This window comes from Aptenodytes forsteri, unplaced genomic scaffold (genome assembly GCF_000699145.1).
Source record: "Aptenodytes forsteri isolate BGI_AS27 unplaced genomic scaffold, ASM69914v1 Scaffold137, whole genome shotgun sequence".
Taxonomy (NCBI): Eukaryota; Metazoa; Chordata; class Aves; order Sphenisciformes; family Spheniscidae; genus Aptenodytes; species Aptenodytes forsteri.
Genome location: NW_008796221.1, coordinates 5,096,917 through 5,115,354, shown reverse-complemented (window position 1 = coordinate 5,115,354; position 18,438 = coordinate 5,096,917). Strand labels below are relative to the sequence as shown.

The following is an 18,438-nucleotide window of genomic DNA, read 5'->3' as shown; positions in this document are numbered from 1 at the left end:
CAATGAGCAAAGTTTTTATCCAATGTCTATTTTACAGGTAGAAAAAAAAGTTTCATTTTCATCTCAGTTCAGGTAGCACAACAGCCGATAGCATTCTATTCCTATAACTTACAACCTGAAGAAAAGCCCAGAGTAATTACAGCTCTGTGGCCAGAAAAAACTGATATGGTCATTTTAATTCCTCAAGCATTTACTGATGCACAGAGGTAAACCCTAGAACTATTATGCAGAAAACTGAAATTTATAATAAAAAAAACCCAGTAAAGTTCAAATTTATAATCCAAAAAAACTGTAAAGAGGGAAATCTTGTTATTTGGACACAATTCATAAGCGATTTTATATCATAATCTTATATCACACCCTAATTAGAGTAGGCAATTACACAATATAAAAAGGAAGATCTTGAGTAGACTGTGTAATGAAGATCAATATTAACTATAAATACATATTTGAGGCAAATAGAATAATGCCTCATTGTACAGTGAAGTCTAGCTCATATGGAATAAAATTAATTCGGACACAATTCATAAGCGATTTTATATCATAATCTTATATCACACCCTAATTAGAGTAGGCAATTACACAATATAAAAAGGAAGATCTTGAGTAGACTGTGTAATGAAGATCAATATTAACTATAAATACATATTTGAGGCAAATAGAATAATGCCTCATTGTACAGTGAAGTCTAGCTCATATGGAATAAAATTAATTCACTTTTTGAAGGAACGATCACTTTTCCAAAACATTTAGCAGATCTACACACCCAGGTTCAGTTACCAAAATACTCTATGGACTCAGCAACATTCAAAGTAAAGAAATCATTATATTTGTATCAGGACAAAGAAATCAAACACTACTGAATTATCTCTCTTTACATGGTGTAACATCAGAATCACCCATCTTAAAGATGGAGAAGACATTAAATCTGAGCTGATTATTACCATTAAAAATGAACACCACCATCTTTTTTCTAGCAGCCTGGCAACTTAAGAAATAAACAAGGAATCTAAAACCATACCAAGAGAAACTCAGCCCATTAGCAGGACACCAGCTTTTAATGCTGTCAAAAATGGTAATTCCATATAAGGAAAATTTTGCCCTTGGACAAGAAAATATGGGGTCAGAAAGCACAGTAAATGTACAAACCTAGCTCTACTAAACAAAGCTAAGGAACACAAATGTTCAAATTCTGTAACATCTCATAAGAATTTTGAGGCTTGCATGCGTCCTTGGTACAGTGAGGATCTGCCAAGTCAACTTTACAAGTGTATTTTAAACTGTGCCTGTATTCTGGTGATAGATTTCCATGCTTGGCAGTTTCATACATGACAGAAAATGGATCTATCTGCATGACCATCAGTGAAAAAGAGAACACAACCTGCTGCCACTGCTTTACTTAAATACCATTTAACACCAATACGCTACAAATACCATTTTGTTTAAAAATTTCCTCCTGAGATACCTTACTTCTAACATTATATGGCAAGAAAGAAACTTTCTTTCTAGAAAGAAAGATTCTAGATTCTAGAAAAAAGATTCTATCTAGCAAAAAAGAAACACTAGTCATAAAACGTAATTGAGAGAGTAAATATTTAGAGAGGAAGCTTGTTAAAAACAGCAACATAAACAAAACAAGCCCTCGCCCCCCAAATTACCTGGATATTTCCCGGAGATAAACAGTCTGCATTGCCTTCTTCAAATGAGGTTCAATATTCTTCCAGAGTTTGCGGGTGTCACGTTCATTTGCTGCACCAAGCCAGAATCAACTCTGTTAAACATTTAACTCACACAACAGTAAAACTCTTATCTCTGTCATCTGAACGGTCACAGGCATGACATAGTAAGTCTAACACCCTGACTTTGAAATGCTGTATGAGGATGATGCACCACCATCATCCATTTGCAAGCACACGCTACCACGCAAGGCTGTTTCTCTGTGGTTTATTCTGAGATACTCTGGGACAGTTTGGCAGAACCTCTGCTCTCATTTTCTCCTCTTAGCGTTGACAAAGAAATGACTTATCTCACTACTTTGCAGAAGTCCTGGTGGTTGAATGAGGAGAAAGATTTATAGGGGGAAGCAAGTTTTCACAGTATTTCCATCTCATTTCCATAAAACACCACCACAAATGTCATCTACTGCTTCTGCTGCAAATGCTGCCTACTGGGAGCAACTGGTATAAGCAATGCTGTTGTGACCAGAGAAGTGGTCACAACACAATGAGGATCAAAGCAAAGTCCTCCACAAAACCCACAGGAGGGCACCTGCACTCTCATACACCTGCTCAAATTAAAGACAGAAGCTTACCTTCTCCTCTAACCACTGGTTCACAGTATTTAGAAAAATTGAGCGCTGCCTACAGAAAGTAAAAAGTACAACATATTAAAAAGGTACTATATGTTTGATCTAGCTACAGAATATAATAAGCAGCGTAATTCATTACTTTGCAAAACCAATGAATTATTTTTCAGTCAATAATTATGCCGCCTGCTTCCAAACATTATACTGTAAAATGTCACAACGTTTCCGTAGATTAAAATACAAACAGAAGTAATCTATCACAGGTTATTTGGTTTTGATCTCAGCAAAATGTTTTCTGTACTCAGGGGTTGCATTTTTTTAAAATAACATAGTAATTAAACATCATAAATGCAATAAAAATGTTTTCATCAACTTTTTTTCCTCCCTTCATTTTCAGATAAAACTTTCCATTCCAGGAGCAGTTCAGCATGTTCAGAAGTAGGCCACACATACTTACACACACACAAGCAGAAATTATTTAAAAAAACAAAAAAAAAAACCTGCTAACACATTCCATATTCACACGAACTCATTTTGTCTAAGGTAAGATTGAGAGATTTTTGACTAGGTTGTAATCTAGATTTTTTTTCTAAAATGGTTAAATTCACACAGAATTTTGTAAAATAACAACCCTCACATTTCATTCTCCTTTCATCCTACTGCACCTTATTAAATCTCTGTGCTAGTATACAGAACTCAATGCAAAACACATTCCATATTCACACGAACTCATTTTGTCTAAGGTAAGATTGAGAGATTTTTGACTAGGTTGTAATCTAGATTTTTTTTCTAAAATGGTTAAATTCACACAGAATTTTGTAAAATAACAACCCTCACATTTCATTCTCCTTTCATCCTACTGCACCTTATTAAATCTCTGTGCTAGTATACAGAACTCAATGCAATAATTTCCACATAAATATCTAATAATTCCAGAATGCATTATTAATAATCATGCATAACAACATACACATAACATTTAGAGTCTATATTAGACACTATGGAGTTGTTCAGAAGCCTACAGACAGTTGCATGTGTCTATCATTAGCTTCTACAGAAGAGACTTATCAAGCACAAAAAAAAATTTAGGGTCCAGTGACGTAAATCTTTTCATAATGTTGGTATTTCCCATACACACAAACAGTACATCTAAAGCTAATGAAATTATTCTAATAAGCAGAGCAACTCAAGTACATGTCTAGAAGAACTGTGACCCTAGTTTCTATTTGTGTCTCCATCAGATTTCAGCAATCTCATTTAAATATAAATCCTGTATAGTTAATGGATAAGTTCAGCTGAAGTTTAGCTATGTTTTCCTGATGGAAATACAGGTAGAACATTCAGATCATCTCACTAGCACTGATTTTTTCACTGGCCATAACCACTGATCACTTTAAACTTGTAAAATTTCCTTGTACACAGTATAGTTATTTAAATAATAATCTGATGAGCTAATAAGCGTTACTGCTATTCACTTTTCTTATGCAAAAGTCACCATCAAGTAATTTTTATTTTTCTTCTGTTAGTTTGTTTGCTATTACATTCTTCAATTGATATATGGTTAACACTCCTTTTTCCAAATATCTTCAATGTGTTTTTGTTCCCTCAGGCATGACTATATTGCAGGAACTTTGACTTACCTATTTTATTCTTAATTCTAAAAGAAAAACAATGAAAACATTTATGTCAATCCTCACTCCTCTAGGCCTTTGAGTCAAATTAATATGCTATGTTTCTGTAAAACTGTGCAACAGATCTGACTTGTAGCAGCTTGGTTACTTTAAAATCCTCTGTAGGAGGCAAATCAAGTGAAAATTTTACACTCCTAAATAATATAGGAAAATGTTTCAAATTTTAAGTTAAATTCTGCATAAAGTTGAAGTATACAGAATGTTGGGTGGCAAGTTATGTTTAATAAACACGGGAAACAATAGAACTTGAGGCTGGACATGCTGAGATCATGTAAATGCAGTTATTTCTTCAAATGTTGAAAGCAACTGTCTGGCTGGACTGCATAGTCCAGGAAACGAATGCAACAGAAGGCTATTTAAGGATTACAGAAGTCCACACGAACAAGAAGGTAGCAGTAAGAGCAAAGCCATATAACCACATGTAAAAAGAACTTGAAGAGAAAAGAAGCACAGTGAGGCCTACCATTGCCTGAAAGAGTAAAATCATAACTATTACTTCCTCTGACTAAAATGTAAACAAAAAACAAAAAACAAAATTATTAACCAAGTCTGTAATGGAGTTGTCCCTCAAAACTGCTTGCAGCTGCAGCAATTGCTTCTACTATACTTATCAGCAGGCATAAAAGGTTTCATCACATTCATCTCCTTATCCCAACAGGTGAAAAAAGGTAGCCTAGTCTTCTCAGTCACTCTCTGATATCGAGGAACAGCTTGAGCTCAAAAACCCCAACAGAAGTTCTAGGCCGGGTGAACCACACGCAGACTGGCATCTCATTAGTGCAGCTTTTGTTGCCTCTGACCAGAAAACTACATAGCAATGAAAACCCTTTACAGCCACCAAAACAGTTGCAACCTTTGTTACGGATTTTTAGGGAAACTGCATTTTGAGCTAACACATTATTAAGAGGGTAGATTCAGACTAGATCTAAGGAAGAAATTTTTTGTGCTGAGGGTGGTGAAACACTGGCACAGGTTGCCCAGAGAGGTGGTGGATGCCCCATCCCTGGAAACATTCAAGGTCAGGTTGGACGGGGCTCTGAGCAACCTGATCTAGTTGAAGATGTCCCTGCCCACGGCAGGGGGGTTGGATTAGATGACCTTTAGAGGTCCCTTCCAACTCAAACTATTTTAAGATCCTATGATTTTCTCTTTATCCATATTCAACAATAAATCTAGACTTTCCGAGCTTTCTTGGCAAAAAACACCCCATAACAAAACAACTCTAAAGGAGTTCATCTCACCAGATGCTGAAGTTCTTTCAGGTCCCTACAGACCATGTAGAAGACACCAAGCAGAATATTGATATATGCAGCATAGAAATCCGCAGAATATTCTGGGGGATGATTCTGAGACAAGATCTTCTGCAGGTGTCCTGTTCAAACAAAAATAAGTTTTGCTTATTTAAAGCTAACTTAATAAACTGACCACATTTTACAAGTTAAGTGGAAAAACAAACTATAATCATTACTAAAAAACCCAAAATCCACCAAAAACTACTACTGATTAAAAGAACTAGCAAATACAATGGAACCAAAATGTTACTTTGAGATGTTCTGGCAAGTGGAAAAAGACAAGTCTTTTAGACATTGTAGGAATATAGACTTTTACATTCTAGTAGCTATTACATATTCCAGATTCTGTAAAAGGCATACTGATAAACACGGAAAAAATATTTGGATGTTGTTTGACAAAGTATTATTCAATCCCCAGAAAGCAGATTAAAGAATTAGTTTACCTATGCTGTAATCGGGAAAATACAAGGTGAATGGCTCAAAGCATCCAGTACTTGGACGGAACAGTTCCCATACTATTTCACTGAGCAGGACAACTGTCACATTTCTGTCAGTCTACACAGGGAAGGGGGGTGGGGGGGAGAGTGGCAGATAAGCAGAGAAAGAAAAAACAACACTGCATGTTACAATATCAATGAGAAAAATTATTGTGACTTTTCTGTTCTACAAAAATGATCAAATTTACAGTTTAATATAAATTACTAGCATAGTAATAAAGCTTCAGCTGGCCTAATCAAGAAGTTCATACATTTGCAGATTTTCATAATTACATGAGATTTCTCTGCATCCCTTGCCATTTCACTGACATGTAAGCTTGTTGGGGTGATAGAGCTCTGGTACTAGACAATACCAAGTAGATTCCATACCTTATTCCCAAAATTAAGACAGTATTTTACTTTGGTAATTAAACTCAGACTTTCAGAACAAACAGGAGGAGTTAAAAAGCAAGAGAAAGCCCACTGCTTTCTGAAACCAAGCTATCTAGTACTTTATTTTAAAGGTAAGCTCGTCTTTAAAAACAAACAAAAAACATCCCAAACAAAAACATAGTATTAACTGTGTACTCTACCAACTGTTTTACTAGTTACCAACAATTGCTGTACATAGTAACATATTCTTTTTAACCAAGTTTTTATTGACAATATGCTTGCCTTGAGTTTGATGTTTTGGTCAATAGATAACAAAACACTTCATATTAAAAAAAAAAATTTCCTTATTTTGGTCACCCTTCTATATATCAGCTTTTTAATACGAAGCTAACTACCTGTGAAGATGATGCTTCATTCTTCCTTTTTGCAAGGTTTTTGCAACCATACTAAAAATTCTGCATAACAAAAGATGCTTTTAAGTATGGTTCTTCAAGAAAAACATTTCAAAACTATTGAGGCACCTCAAGAAAATAAAGGAAGTAACCTGATTGAATTGACAATGCTTAATATGAGCTGTGAATGACCTGAAAGAAAAGTTTAAATGCTATTCCCCTTCCCTGAAATTCAGGGAGAACCTTCTTTTATTTACTCTTCCCACTTCTTGCCAAAGTGGCACCCACTCATATTCTTTACTGTTTCTTCTTTCTCTGTTTTTACGGAACTTTTTTTTTCTTTTAATGAGAGAGCATCTTTCTGTAGATTTCTTTCCATTGTGTTCCTCTCCCAGATTTCCTAGTATTTGCTGAGAAAAGTACTAAGGTATTTTCAGTTCAGTTCCTGACAGACCTTCCAATATGAAAAACTTAAGTAGTTCCCACCATAACCCTCACAGAAATCAAGCATCCTATGACCCATTCTTCGCCAACAATTCTCCAGTCCCATGAAATCTTTCACCCCTAATGAAGTTTCTTATCTCCTTTCACTCCAGGAATGGAAGTGATGCAGTAGATTTGTTCCTACAACATTCCTCTGCAACATCAGCTGCACAACAGTTTTACAAAGCCTCAGTCCAGAATCCAGACTTTAAGCAACTGGAATCTCAGCATTCAGGAAAGCTGACAGACTTATTTGGAGGTTACTTTTGAATTTGAGGGTGTTTCTCTAGCATATTTAAGTCTCAGAGGCCTATGGGGTTTTTTTTTTGTCCCTGAACAGCAATCATAGGCTTAAGTTTTCCTCCTTTCTCTCCCTCAGGCAGGTTGTTTCTGCTTCAGGGGCAGCAAAATCCAGAACATGGGCAGAACAGACAAAAAGAGCCAGAAAATGCACCAGCTGCCAGGATTAAGAACACAGCTGTGAATCAGTCTTCATTCAGTAAATAAAGAAATCAATGTCACCAGAAGATTAAGAGTACCACACAAAAGTCTTGAGATAACAAGTATAACTTCAGCTATTTAGATGTTCAGACAGTTCAAAGTACCGCCATCTTCTGGTTTTGTCTTCAGTTCCTTTTCAGAGAATACACCATTTTTCCTTATTCCAAGGCATAAGCTTTGATACTTCAGAAGTGAGAGGGGAAAAGATACAGTGGTTTACTCCAATCAGAAACATACTGTGGCACAATTCCAGTAGAAGTGTAAAAACTCTCTGCCATCATAAAGCATATTCACAGCTGCCAAGCTGTGCAGCTCCAGTCACAATTAAATAGCTGGTGGTCTACTGACCATCCTCAAGCCAGCCACCATGCAATGTTCCGAAGTTTCACATGGGAGAAAGTTGAGGAAAACAAATGTTTCCTGAGTTGCAAATTCACGCTTCCGATGCCGAATTCACTCAATGTGGTTGGGCTCTCTTGAATCAGCAGCTGACTCAGAAGCAGACTTTGGATTCCAACACAAACATCTGACTAAAAGGGGTTTTATTTATCTATTTGTACCAAGCTAATAGGAGCTATGTTGAAGCTTCTCCTCATGTAGTCTGCCTGAGATTTTTTTTTCTGCAATTATTACAAAACTTTAAATGAAGAGTAGAAAAATTTCACATTCTTCTTAAAAACAAAAATATTCTGGAAAAGACATCTATGTATCTGACACCAGCCTCCAAAGAATCTACAACAGATCAGGTCTCATAAAACAAGATACTATTAAACAGAATTAAAAAAAAAAAAAGAATGTAAGAAAAACCTGCCAGTGTTTAAATTCTGGTTTGGTTTCTAGTTTTGACGACTGCCAGTTGATTATTGGGCGGCAGGGGGGGAGGATTAATTTTGCAACTTTTCTCATCTAAAGAATCACTCACCTTGATCTGTGAGCCTAGACGGACAGATATCATGTGTTCAGTTACTTTCAATATGCAGGACATTAATTTTTTTCCCAGACACTTACCAACTCTTGAAGCCTAAGAAACCCTGGCAGGATGTTTACTTCCATTTCCCTCAGCTGCTCTGCTCTATCCAGTACCTTTTAACAAAACAATGATCATCTTATATAGACAATGTCAACTTCCATTCTCACATGGACTTAAAATTAATTCTTAGATGCTGGAAACTCATTTCACCAATGGCTCTTAGACAGCAGAAACCACCTAAGTATCAAGACTTCTTAAACAAGCAACATCAGAGAGATTATTGCTTCAGGTGTGCTTCCAGGAAGCCCAAGCAGCTCTGCCATCTAAAAAAAGATACAATCCCCAGGCAAGCAACATTCTCATGCCTTATGGCAGTAAGAATTAAAACATAAGTATACTAGTCAAGAATATCACTGACAGAGCCATGATATCATTAACAACCACTGAAACCTCAATTTTTGACCAAAATTATTCTTATATTTAAAAATTATGTGTAGTACTGTAGCACTATATCAACACGCTTACTGTAGGAGAGCTATCTTTTCCCACTATGAAATTATTTTTCAGAAACAAGTAAGAACTGATATTTTCAAAAAGTTAGCTGTCATCTGGAATTCACACAACTGAATTTTGAAAGAAACTTTTCTTGCCATAGTGCACAGCCTAGAAATTTACAGGATTTATTGTATTGTATTCAAACCCCACATAGCAGTAACAGATACATAGCATACCTACTGCTTAAAACAGGAAACACTTTATCTAAACAACTACCACTTTGGAGCCTAGAGAAAAAAAATAAGGAGCATGAAAACATGCATGGTTATCCTTTGACAAAAAAAAATTCATATTCCCAGGACACTTAAAATCTTAACAGGAATGAAAAAAGATAATAGAAACACATTTCTTTTGTGTTCTATTTACTACTCACAATATAAATCTAAATTCTGAAGTTCATTACTTCTTTTGAATTACTGCTGTTGAAAGAGAAACTACAGGTCCCTAGAAAATTGTATTTCTCTATTCTTTCACTTTTCCTCCCCACACCAAAATATGAAGACATCTATCATTTCTGTTGCCCACAGTAAGAAAGAGAATTTTATGTGGACAACCAAGAAACATTTTATGAAAACGGTATTTCAAAATCACACCGTACAGGAAAAAAAAAATAATAATGAAAGAGCAGTATCTCTGCAATAATAGCTCACACTTCTTGGGAATTTATTTAAAACTACAATACACCATATGATTTTATATTGACATCTGCATTCGGTTCATATAATAAACAATTTCAGGAGTGAAGACCGCTTTACGTTACTGACCTCACAGAGGCTACATATTTTTACTAATAAAATACTGCTTATTGGACCCAGTGACATGCAGCTACCGAACACAAAGCTTTAAGGTTTTGACCTAAGTAGATCTTACTTTCTAGTTAAGTGGGGAAACAAACTAGAGTTTCTACTTACAGCAGATAAAATATACTGTGACCCTAGCTTGTGGAATATGTCAAGTGGTTCACAGAAACAGCCTACCCACAGGCCTATAAATCCACCCCTTATTCTTCAGTTTTAATATAGATCTGTCACCCTTCAGCTTTTTTAAAAAAACATACATTTTAGAACTGTCTGCTGACTTATATTAAAAACAGCAGCTTGTTACTTCTGTAAAGTACTAAATATTGTAAATGTATGAATGACTACAAGTTGTATCTGCTTCAATTTTTCAGACAGTTAAAATGAATAAATTCATTTTTCATAAGTAATCACAAGCATTCAGCTCCCATGCTCGGGTTAAGAGAAACATTTAGACTCTTGCTTGAAAACAGTTAAAATGAATAAATTCATTTTTCATAAGTAATCACAAGCATTCAGCTCCCATGCTTGGGTTAAGAGAAACATTTAGACTCCTTTGCTTGAAAGTAAATATTTATCTTAATTTGCTATGAGTTAATTGGGCTGAAATATTACATTATTTACCACCAAAATGAAATAGAATAAATTAGCATTGCCAGTTTATGCTACCAGCATGCTGGTCTTCCATCAGTCTCAATTTAAACCACTCTACAATAAATCCAGACGACACAGGTTAATATACATTAATTGATATCCCCCATTCCTGTCCCCACACAGAACAGAACTGGAATACTAATTTAATACTTAATTCTTCTGATTCAGCAACTATTTATGTGATACAATTGAACCTTTCTAGGTATTTAATGGTTTGCTATCTATAACCGTTGTTCAAGAACTTTCTAATTTTCTGATACTAGTTGTCATATAACACATGAAGCATTCTTTACTGATGTAGATCAGGTTTTTAATCTAAATATTAATCTGAAAGTAAAATTTTACTATATAAAGTATTTTGTGAAATTCCCTAAAGGTTATTTTAGTGCTAAATTTTGTTCTTATGGAATTGTTGAAGGATGCCATTACCACTTTTGTGATGGTAAATTAAAATGAATTATCTATATATAACTTCTTATCTATTGTAAGTACCAGTGCATTCTTCTTCATTCAATTTTTAAGCATGTCAAATTTATTAACCTCATGAGCTGCAGGAAACTATGAGATAGTACTGTTTCCACTAAACGTACTATGAAGTTATTTAACTCAGCAGTTAAGTATTTTTAAATAGAAATAAAATTTATTTAACTATAACCTGTGAAACAGAATGAAGAATGTTCAGTGTAATTATGAATTTCTTGTTTGACTGCAAAAAAAACAAAGCAGTATGCCCACTGATCGCTATGAGAAACATGCAGAGGGTCATTAAGCTTTCAATCTTGAACCATTTCCATGTTTCCTTAAATAATCAATTTCACCTCTTTTAAAAAAACCTTCATTCCTACTGCTGTGCTGAAATTTCAGTCCACGTCTTTTGCAGGTCCACAATGCATATACAGTTACGCATCAAGAATACTATGGCTTTCATATTTCTAAGATAATAGATTTTGTTCAACCAAGTGAGAGCCAGAAAAAAAAATTAGTTTTGAGGAGTCTATGTCCTTTCTTCAGACCTCTTGTATGCCTGAAATTTGTTTCTATGTTTATCTCTCGGCACGATAAATGCTGTTACAGATGTCTGCAAATTTTGATTCCTTTATGCAGTTAAGATTGTCACAGGGGAAAAAAAACAAAACAACCAAACCCTAGTGTTCTAGTACTACATTAATTCAATCATTCCTGGGATCTAAATTCTGATTATTTTTCCTGTGGTCTGCCTGTTTATTCCACTTGAGTATATCATCAAATTTTTCACTGCAGTCTTTTTTTCCATCTTAATTTTAAAACTACAGTTCTTGTCTCTGAGGGCCACAAGTATAGTTGAAGACGTAAGATCTCAACAGCACTTTTACAGAGGAAATTACGCATTTTAGTTTCTTAATACAACTTCTAACTTTAACCTATTCTAGCCAACCAATTCATCATTTGCGTGCTCCGTAACTCGCTTCTGCCCTGCTTCCCACCTTTGCTTTCTCATTTGTGAGGCTATCTTCACAAGGAAACAGATAAGCATGACTTACTAACTATAAAACAAATATAGGCTCTCTATATTTAAGGATTTTGTAATACTATTACATACCCAATTTAAATATGCAGTATAATTTATGTTATTAGTTATGCTATACAGTTTTTGTGTAGAAAAAGTTCTAAAATCAAGAAAAATACAGAACCTCATCTAAAGCCAGTAAACCAACTGAAAGAATCTAACCACTATCAACAGATTCTGACTGAGGTCCACGGAGAAATTTTGTGAAAACTGCTCTATAATGCACACATTTCACATATAAATTATCGATAACAATTACTCACACCCTCTTAACAGAAATGAAACTGAAACATTAAATTACTTACAACGTATAATGTTTGATCTTCAAGCTCTCGACTCGCAACAGCTTGTTTAAACAGACGTACAAAGTCATTGAAAGTATCACAAGGCACGTGAGAAGTCTGTTCTGTCTCAGAAGAATAGCTTTGCAACTGGATGAGAATTTCTTCTAAAAGAAGTCGTGAAGTAAAGTATTCCACACAGTTCACAAACACATGAGGGAGCTGAAGAGGTTAAAAAAAAGATACAACTTTATTTGGCTTTTTCAGTGTAAACACTCCAGAATCAGTTTTCTCTTCCAGATGAGACAATGAAAGAAACCACACCTTGCCAATATAGAGCAATATAGAGCATAAACCAAAAAACCTTGCCAAAAAAGAATGATTACTTATGTACCTAGTCAAAATATATCACAAAGAGAGATCTGATGAATCCTCATATGAAACACACAGTGTACCTTCTATGTTTAAAAATTGTGAGCAATACATAAAAAGAAAACCAAATAGCATTTAGCTAAAAAAAAGTTAGGCAATCATTAACACATTACAGTATTATAAAATAGTCCATTACAAATTACAGTGTCTAGATAACATGAACTTCTCAAACTTATATTACAAAGAAAGTAATCCACAAGCACACTCCTCAAAATCATTCTGAATGTTTTTCATGCATACAAATGATAAAGTGTAAGCTTCTATATCAGACACGTGTAATCAGCCTGCTTGCGCTGAACATTCTTTAGAAAACCAGATCTTTTCAGAGCAAAGAGCATGTGAAAAAAGCAGAGTATAAGATGCATTTTATGGCAATCCATAAAATGTACTTGTAAGTACCAATTTAGTAATATTGAAAAGTTAAGGTCATTTGTCTATAAATAGAAGACACTATAGACTACAAAATACCAGTATTCAAACCTACGTAAGGCAAAAAAGGTAGTTTTCTAGCAACGTTATTTTTAAGAAATAGATTATTTGCATAGCTCCATACTCTCTGGTAAGGCATATGCTCTTTTTTACAGTGAACATTAAAACCTCTGGAAAACATTAGTCGTTGGAATACATATGCATTACTTGCAAAATTAAACTGCTGATACAGGAATGTGTGTGTCTGTAACAAAAAAAAAAAAATCTAAGTACTTCATTCCAGTCTTTCTACTTAAAATACAATATATGGCACATGATTCAGCAGATGTGGGAAAGTGTGGGTATATGCTGGCAATCCACTCCAACAGCATGTAATAAAAAGCTTTCTTATGATTTTGAAAGGGCCTACATCTCCAAAAGCACCTATTCAAAGTGCTGCACCTCCATAGCAGAAGGAAAACTGAGTGCCTCAGATGTGATTCACAACACCACATTATGTAGGAGACAGCTATACTGGGCAATAGAAAGTTCTGTAGAAACAGTTGCTGCTTAAATCCTACTCCTTTCCAGGGTCTGGCCACATCTTTGGGTATGTTGCAAGTGGGTAGCACAGTGTTAGAAGCATTGCACGAACGGCTACTGCATGAAAGAGGATCATGACCACTGTCTTCCGCCTTTCTCCCTCTTCAGAATCTTTAATGAAGGGGATTTTTGCATAAAACCCAGTCCTGCACGTATGTGATAAGTGCACTCTGGACAAGCCGAAAGTATCAGGGCTATGAGAACACAGAAGTGGAAATTCATGGTTTAGGCACCTGTCATTGGATTCAAATCCCTGAAGTATGTGACTGATAAAAACATAGGCATTAACAGGTTTAGATGGAAATTTCTGTGATGACACCCTTCAACTTAGGAAGACTTTAAAACACGTTTTGGGAAAAATTAGAACAAGGAATAAAACTAGCATGAATATACACATTTGCTAACAGAAAAAGAAGGGCCACAAAAGTGGCAAGAACCTAGTGCTTAAAAGTCTTCTGCCAGCACTTACCAGAGTGACTGAAATGGACTTAAGGCCATACCTCTCTATATCATTCTCCAAGACAACTATTTTTGTAAGAAACATGCATTCAGCCACAATGACCCACTATTTTTATGTAGTTCAGATTCTCACATGGCATTTAAAGAGTAGGTTTTTCTGCCTGCAGCCCTTGCAATTGAAGTAAGTCCATTCATGACAAAGTTCCTACTTCAGGTTAGTAACATATAGCAGCTCCAGTATTAATCATCAAGGCTCCAACTCATCCCCCAGTGGACAGCACTGAAGTAGTTTTCTTCCTTAACAACTGAGGGGAAGAGAGTTTGTAGTCCCAGCTTCCTAGGAATGTAAGGCTCCAAATTCAAAATTGTACAATGAATTCTCAGTAGTTTCCACTTCACATATTCCAACACCACCTGTCTTATCAGTCCTCCTTGATCTACTTCCTCCTTACTCCTACACTGTTTCCTAAGAGCAGGAATCCAAAGGAAGTTTATGTTAGATGGCGAAGCTGAAAAAGAACATACAGCCCTAACATTTCTGAAAGTGATGCTCATAGAGGAGGAAACAGCAACAGTACTGGCATGGGAGAATAAGAGCCATCCCACCAGCAAAAGACCTGGCAATGCCGAGCTTAGTAAACACAAACACACCTGGAGAATTGATTTTATTATTACATTAGAAACTGTGAACAGCATCCTGTCTCGTAGGGTTTTTAACTTACGATGCGTATCAAGCTGTGTTTGGAGGATCTAGAATGAATTAAAGTGCACAAAATTCATATTTTCAAATAGGTTCTGAAAATATAATAATAAAGAGGACTATCACTACACTTTTCCCATTTAGAGCTGATTGATTAAGCAAAAGAATAATCATTTATTGTTCAGAAATTACATCAATTGTTCCTATGCAACATTGCTCCAACATTTCAGAACTCCTGCATTGTTTCTTTTTCAAAGTTTCAGATTTTCCTGCTTCTATAAGAGGGCTGATCGGAACTAACCAAATTTACTCAGCAAATACAACATTCACCTCGAGTCTGTAAAAACAACTATCAGTATCAAAGAATGGCAGTTGCCTGGTATTCAGCCAGTGATTTTCACCATTTCAGACTCACTTTTTTTTTTTCAGCAAACATGTATAGCTTGTATGTTTGCTATGAATGCTTTTAACAACTTTAATAAGTTCAAGCTCTTAGGCTGACATTTAAATAGATCATACACATCCAACTGAATTTAATTAAAATTAGTTTGTTAACACAAAACAAATAAAACAAAATTCCACTACTCCAAATTCTTCTCACTGTTCTTCATATACTCTCTCACTCTTTTCATATACAAGTAAAATTAGTTTAAAGGAGAATTACAATAAGATTCAAAAAAGGTATAGTATAAGCGACTCTCAGATTGAACTGGAATTATCATAGGAGTACTTGTCACTGGAGTCATTTCAGGTTAAGGCAAGGGAACAAGCTGAACAAAATTTGGCTCCTTTTTTTCTTTTTTAAACTTTCTTAGAAAAGTTATTATGATTTATATTATATCTCAGTATATACAACTTCATTTTATCCTAAGTGCACTAGTGAGAAGAGCAATGCGTTCATCACACAGTAAGTGGAGGAGAAGAATCAAGAAGGCAGAAATGGCTGAGGAAACAAACCATTTTGAGAAAGTAGAAGCGAGTTTGAGGGACCATCTGTTACAAATAAATTCTGAATTCAATATCCATTGTGAACATTCTTACCTGTAAGGTGTTTAGAAGAGTTTGCATCACATAAGTCTTTCCACTAGATGTATGTCCATAGATAAAGATGGATGGAAAACTAAACTGCTGACGCTAGGGGGGGGAAAAAAGTTATTGCTGTTTCAATTCTTCTTTTTCATTCAACAAATATAAGATTTATCTATGAAGTTCCCCTCCAAAGGAAAAGTTATCTTTTAAATTGAGGCATTAAATATAAAATATGCCAATTATTATGGAATCAACGTGACCAAGTTTTATGTTTCATCTTTACTGAAATGCTGGGAGGATAAGTCCCAAGAATCAAGTATCACATAAAGCCACCAGTGAAACTGCTATAACATGAGGATACATTTTTCATGGGAAAAACAAACCAAACAAAAAAAACCCAAACCAACCAAACAACAAAAACACACACAGAGAGAAAAGCAGTGGGCTTTTAATTCAAATTAGTTAACTAATTGAAACAAAATCTCGGCAAGCACAAATTGCAAGCTTTACATTGTCCTAACTTCTGCAAACACTGCAAACTGCTTTTCTTTCCATTAGCATGAAGCAGAAAAGAATTAAGTGGTTTGGTGGAGGAGATGGTAAAGGAGCTCGCTCTTCTCTCACAAGGCAGTACTTGATATAATACCTCTATTTATTTAATGGTATTGATGCTGTATATTTCATGGATTTTTTTTTTTTTAAGATGCAAGGAAAATAATTAACTTGTTCTTTTTATTTCATTCGGAACAGGTATTTATTTTTGTGTTTTTCTCATTTCTAAGAATCTTGTACACTGACTTAAAAAATGAATACAAAAATAAATTTGACAAACACTTTTTATGAAAACCAGTAATATTCAATTAATCCAAGATGAAGGCACTCTTGTGCAAGATATGCAGATACTCTAACCTGCATATTTAACAAGAATTTAAGTATCTCTTTTTTTTTTAAGATGACTTGTTGCCATTATGCTTGTAATAAATACGGAAAACTTAAATGCTGTAATTTGATGTAATTATTATTATCTATAATTAAAGGCAGAACCAGAAACAGATACTAATTTCCATTTTGTTAACTGAATGTAAAGGAATGTATCAACTGCTTTTAAGTTTGCAGATAAAAATCTCCATTACCTTTTACTACAGCTTTGCCAAACAGTAACAGAATCAATTAACAAGCCAGTGATTTCCAAATCTTATGGCCAGCAACAGAACTACAGAACTTTAGACCAGGGAAGAAGACAGACTCACTTCCTGGTACTAACTGGCAAAGATGGAACAGAGTCATGGAGAAATCAGGCTTCAGAGACAGCAAGGCACAAATAGCTGTAAGTTTGTTTGGGTCCTTCCAGCTGCAAAACAGCTTTCAACCTTCAAACTTACTAGAATCTAGCTGCCAAACACTAATGTTAAAGATGGGTAACAAAAAACAAACAACAAAGAGACAACCAAAGTATGTTCATAATGACATCACGAAAATGCCCTTAAATTTCTACTCTCCCCTCTGAGACAGCAGAATGTCTTTGTTCTAGTCAAACGTACAATACAAAAAGCACTACCTCTCCAAATATTGACAACAACATGGACACTTGGGATTCTCGACAAGGCACCAAACTTTCCAAGTGAAGCAGTGTAGCAGCTGGGTACGCTGGATGTTCGAGATTAGGCATTTTGATGTTACTGTAGTTAGTCACCTAAACATGCATGTCCCATTTGAGGTGCAGAGACAAGAAATAAAGTGATCTGGAAAATAAAACGTTTTAATTATCATTTACTGTCATATACCTAAAGGAGGAAAATGAACAGGAATTGACATAAAATATAAACAGACATTGTAGCTCAGGATAATGGTGTAATTATAATAGACTTAAAAGACTTCATCAAAATCAAACTTTACTATGTAAGGCATTATACAGACATTTTCACACCAGACAGAATCCAAAAAAAAATCAAATAAAAAGGGAAAGGCATACCGGGTATGAGCAAAGCAATATAACAAAGAATTGTCATAGTTTAGTTAACTGGAGAAATACATATTTAGTTCTGGTTTTATATACATTTAAAAGTAGCAAGGGAATAAAATGAGGGAAGTAGATTAGTCATAGATCATCACCTCCCTGGACAGCCAATAAACCAGGATTTATAAGTAACAGAGAAGAGGCAGGGCAGAAGGAAAGATGAGGATGACAAAATAATAGCTCTTCAGATGTTAACAGGAACGCCTACCCCAACCTAAAAGCAGCAGAGGCATACGAAGAAAATCCAGCTGATGGTAAAGACTGGAAATACTCCTTAAAAATAACAGGAGCCCAAATCAGTTAGATAAAGCCATAATATTAATTACAGTCTACCTTTTAGACAAGGACTAGTCAAGGAAGACTGAGGGTCTTGATTGCCCAAACACTGGGAAGGCTGGATTTTAGTGATAGAATATGGAAAAACACCTCAGTCAAAGATACTACTTTGTCTGCA

The 18,438-nt window shown here is 35.2% G+C and overlaps 1 protein-coding gene across 3 annotated transcripts in view; it reads right to left on the bottom strand.

Moving 5' to 3' along the window:
• The window catches only part of ORC5 (origin recognition complex subunit 5), a 75,401-nt gene extending 57,667 nt beyond the window's left edge, over positions 1–17,734 (bottom strand). The window contains exons 1-9 of one of the 3 annotated variants that reach the window (XM_009289057.2): positions 17,526–17,734; positions 15,980–16,072; positions 12,361–12,558; positions 8,542–8,616; positions 5,732–5,843; positions 5,238–5,368; positions 4,460–4,501; positions 2,312–2,360; positions 1,659–1,749 (exon numbers count right to left, since the gene is read on the bottom strand). In XM_009289057.2, the coding sequence (XP_009287332.1) occupies positions 1,659–1,749; positions 2,312–2,360; positions 4,460–4,501; positions 5,238–5,368; positions 5,732–5,843; positions 8,542–8,616; positions 12,361–12,558; positions 15,980–16,072; positions 17,526–17,636 (902 nt within the window). In that variant the 5' untranslated portion in view covers positions 17,637–17,734. The remainder of the gene's footprint in view (positions 1–1,658; positions 1,750–2,311; positions 2,361–4,459; positions 4,502–5,237; positions 5,369–5,731; positions 5,844–8,541; positions 8,617–12,360; positions 12,559–15,979; positions 16,073–17,525) is intronic. The other 2 variants (XM_009289058.2, XM_009289059.2) reach the window with 2 other exon arrangements.
• Between the last annotated feature and the right edge of the window lie 704 nt (positions 17,735–18,438).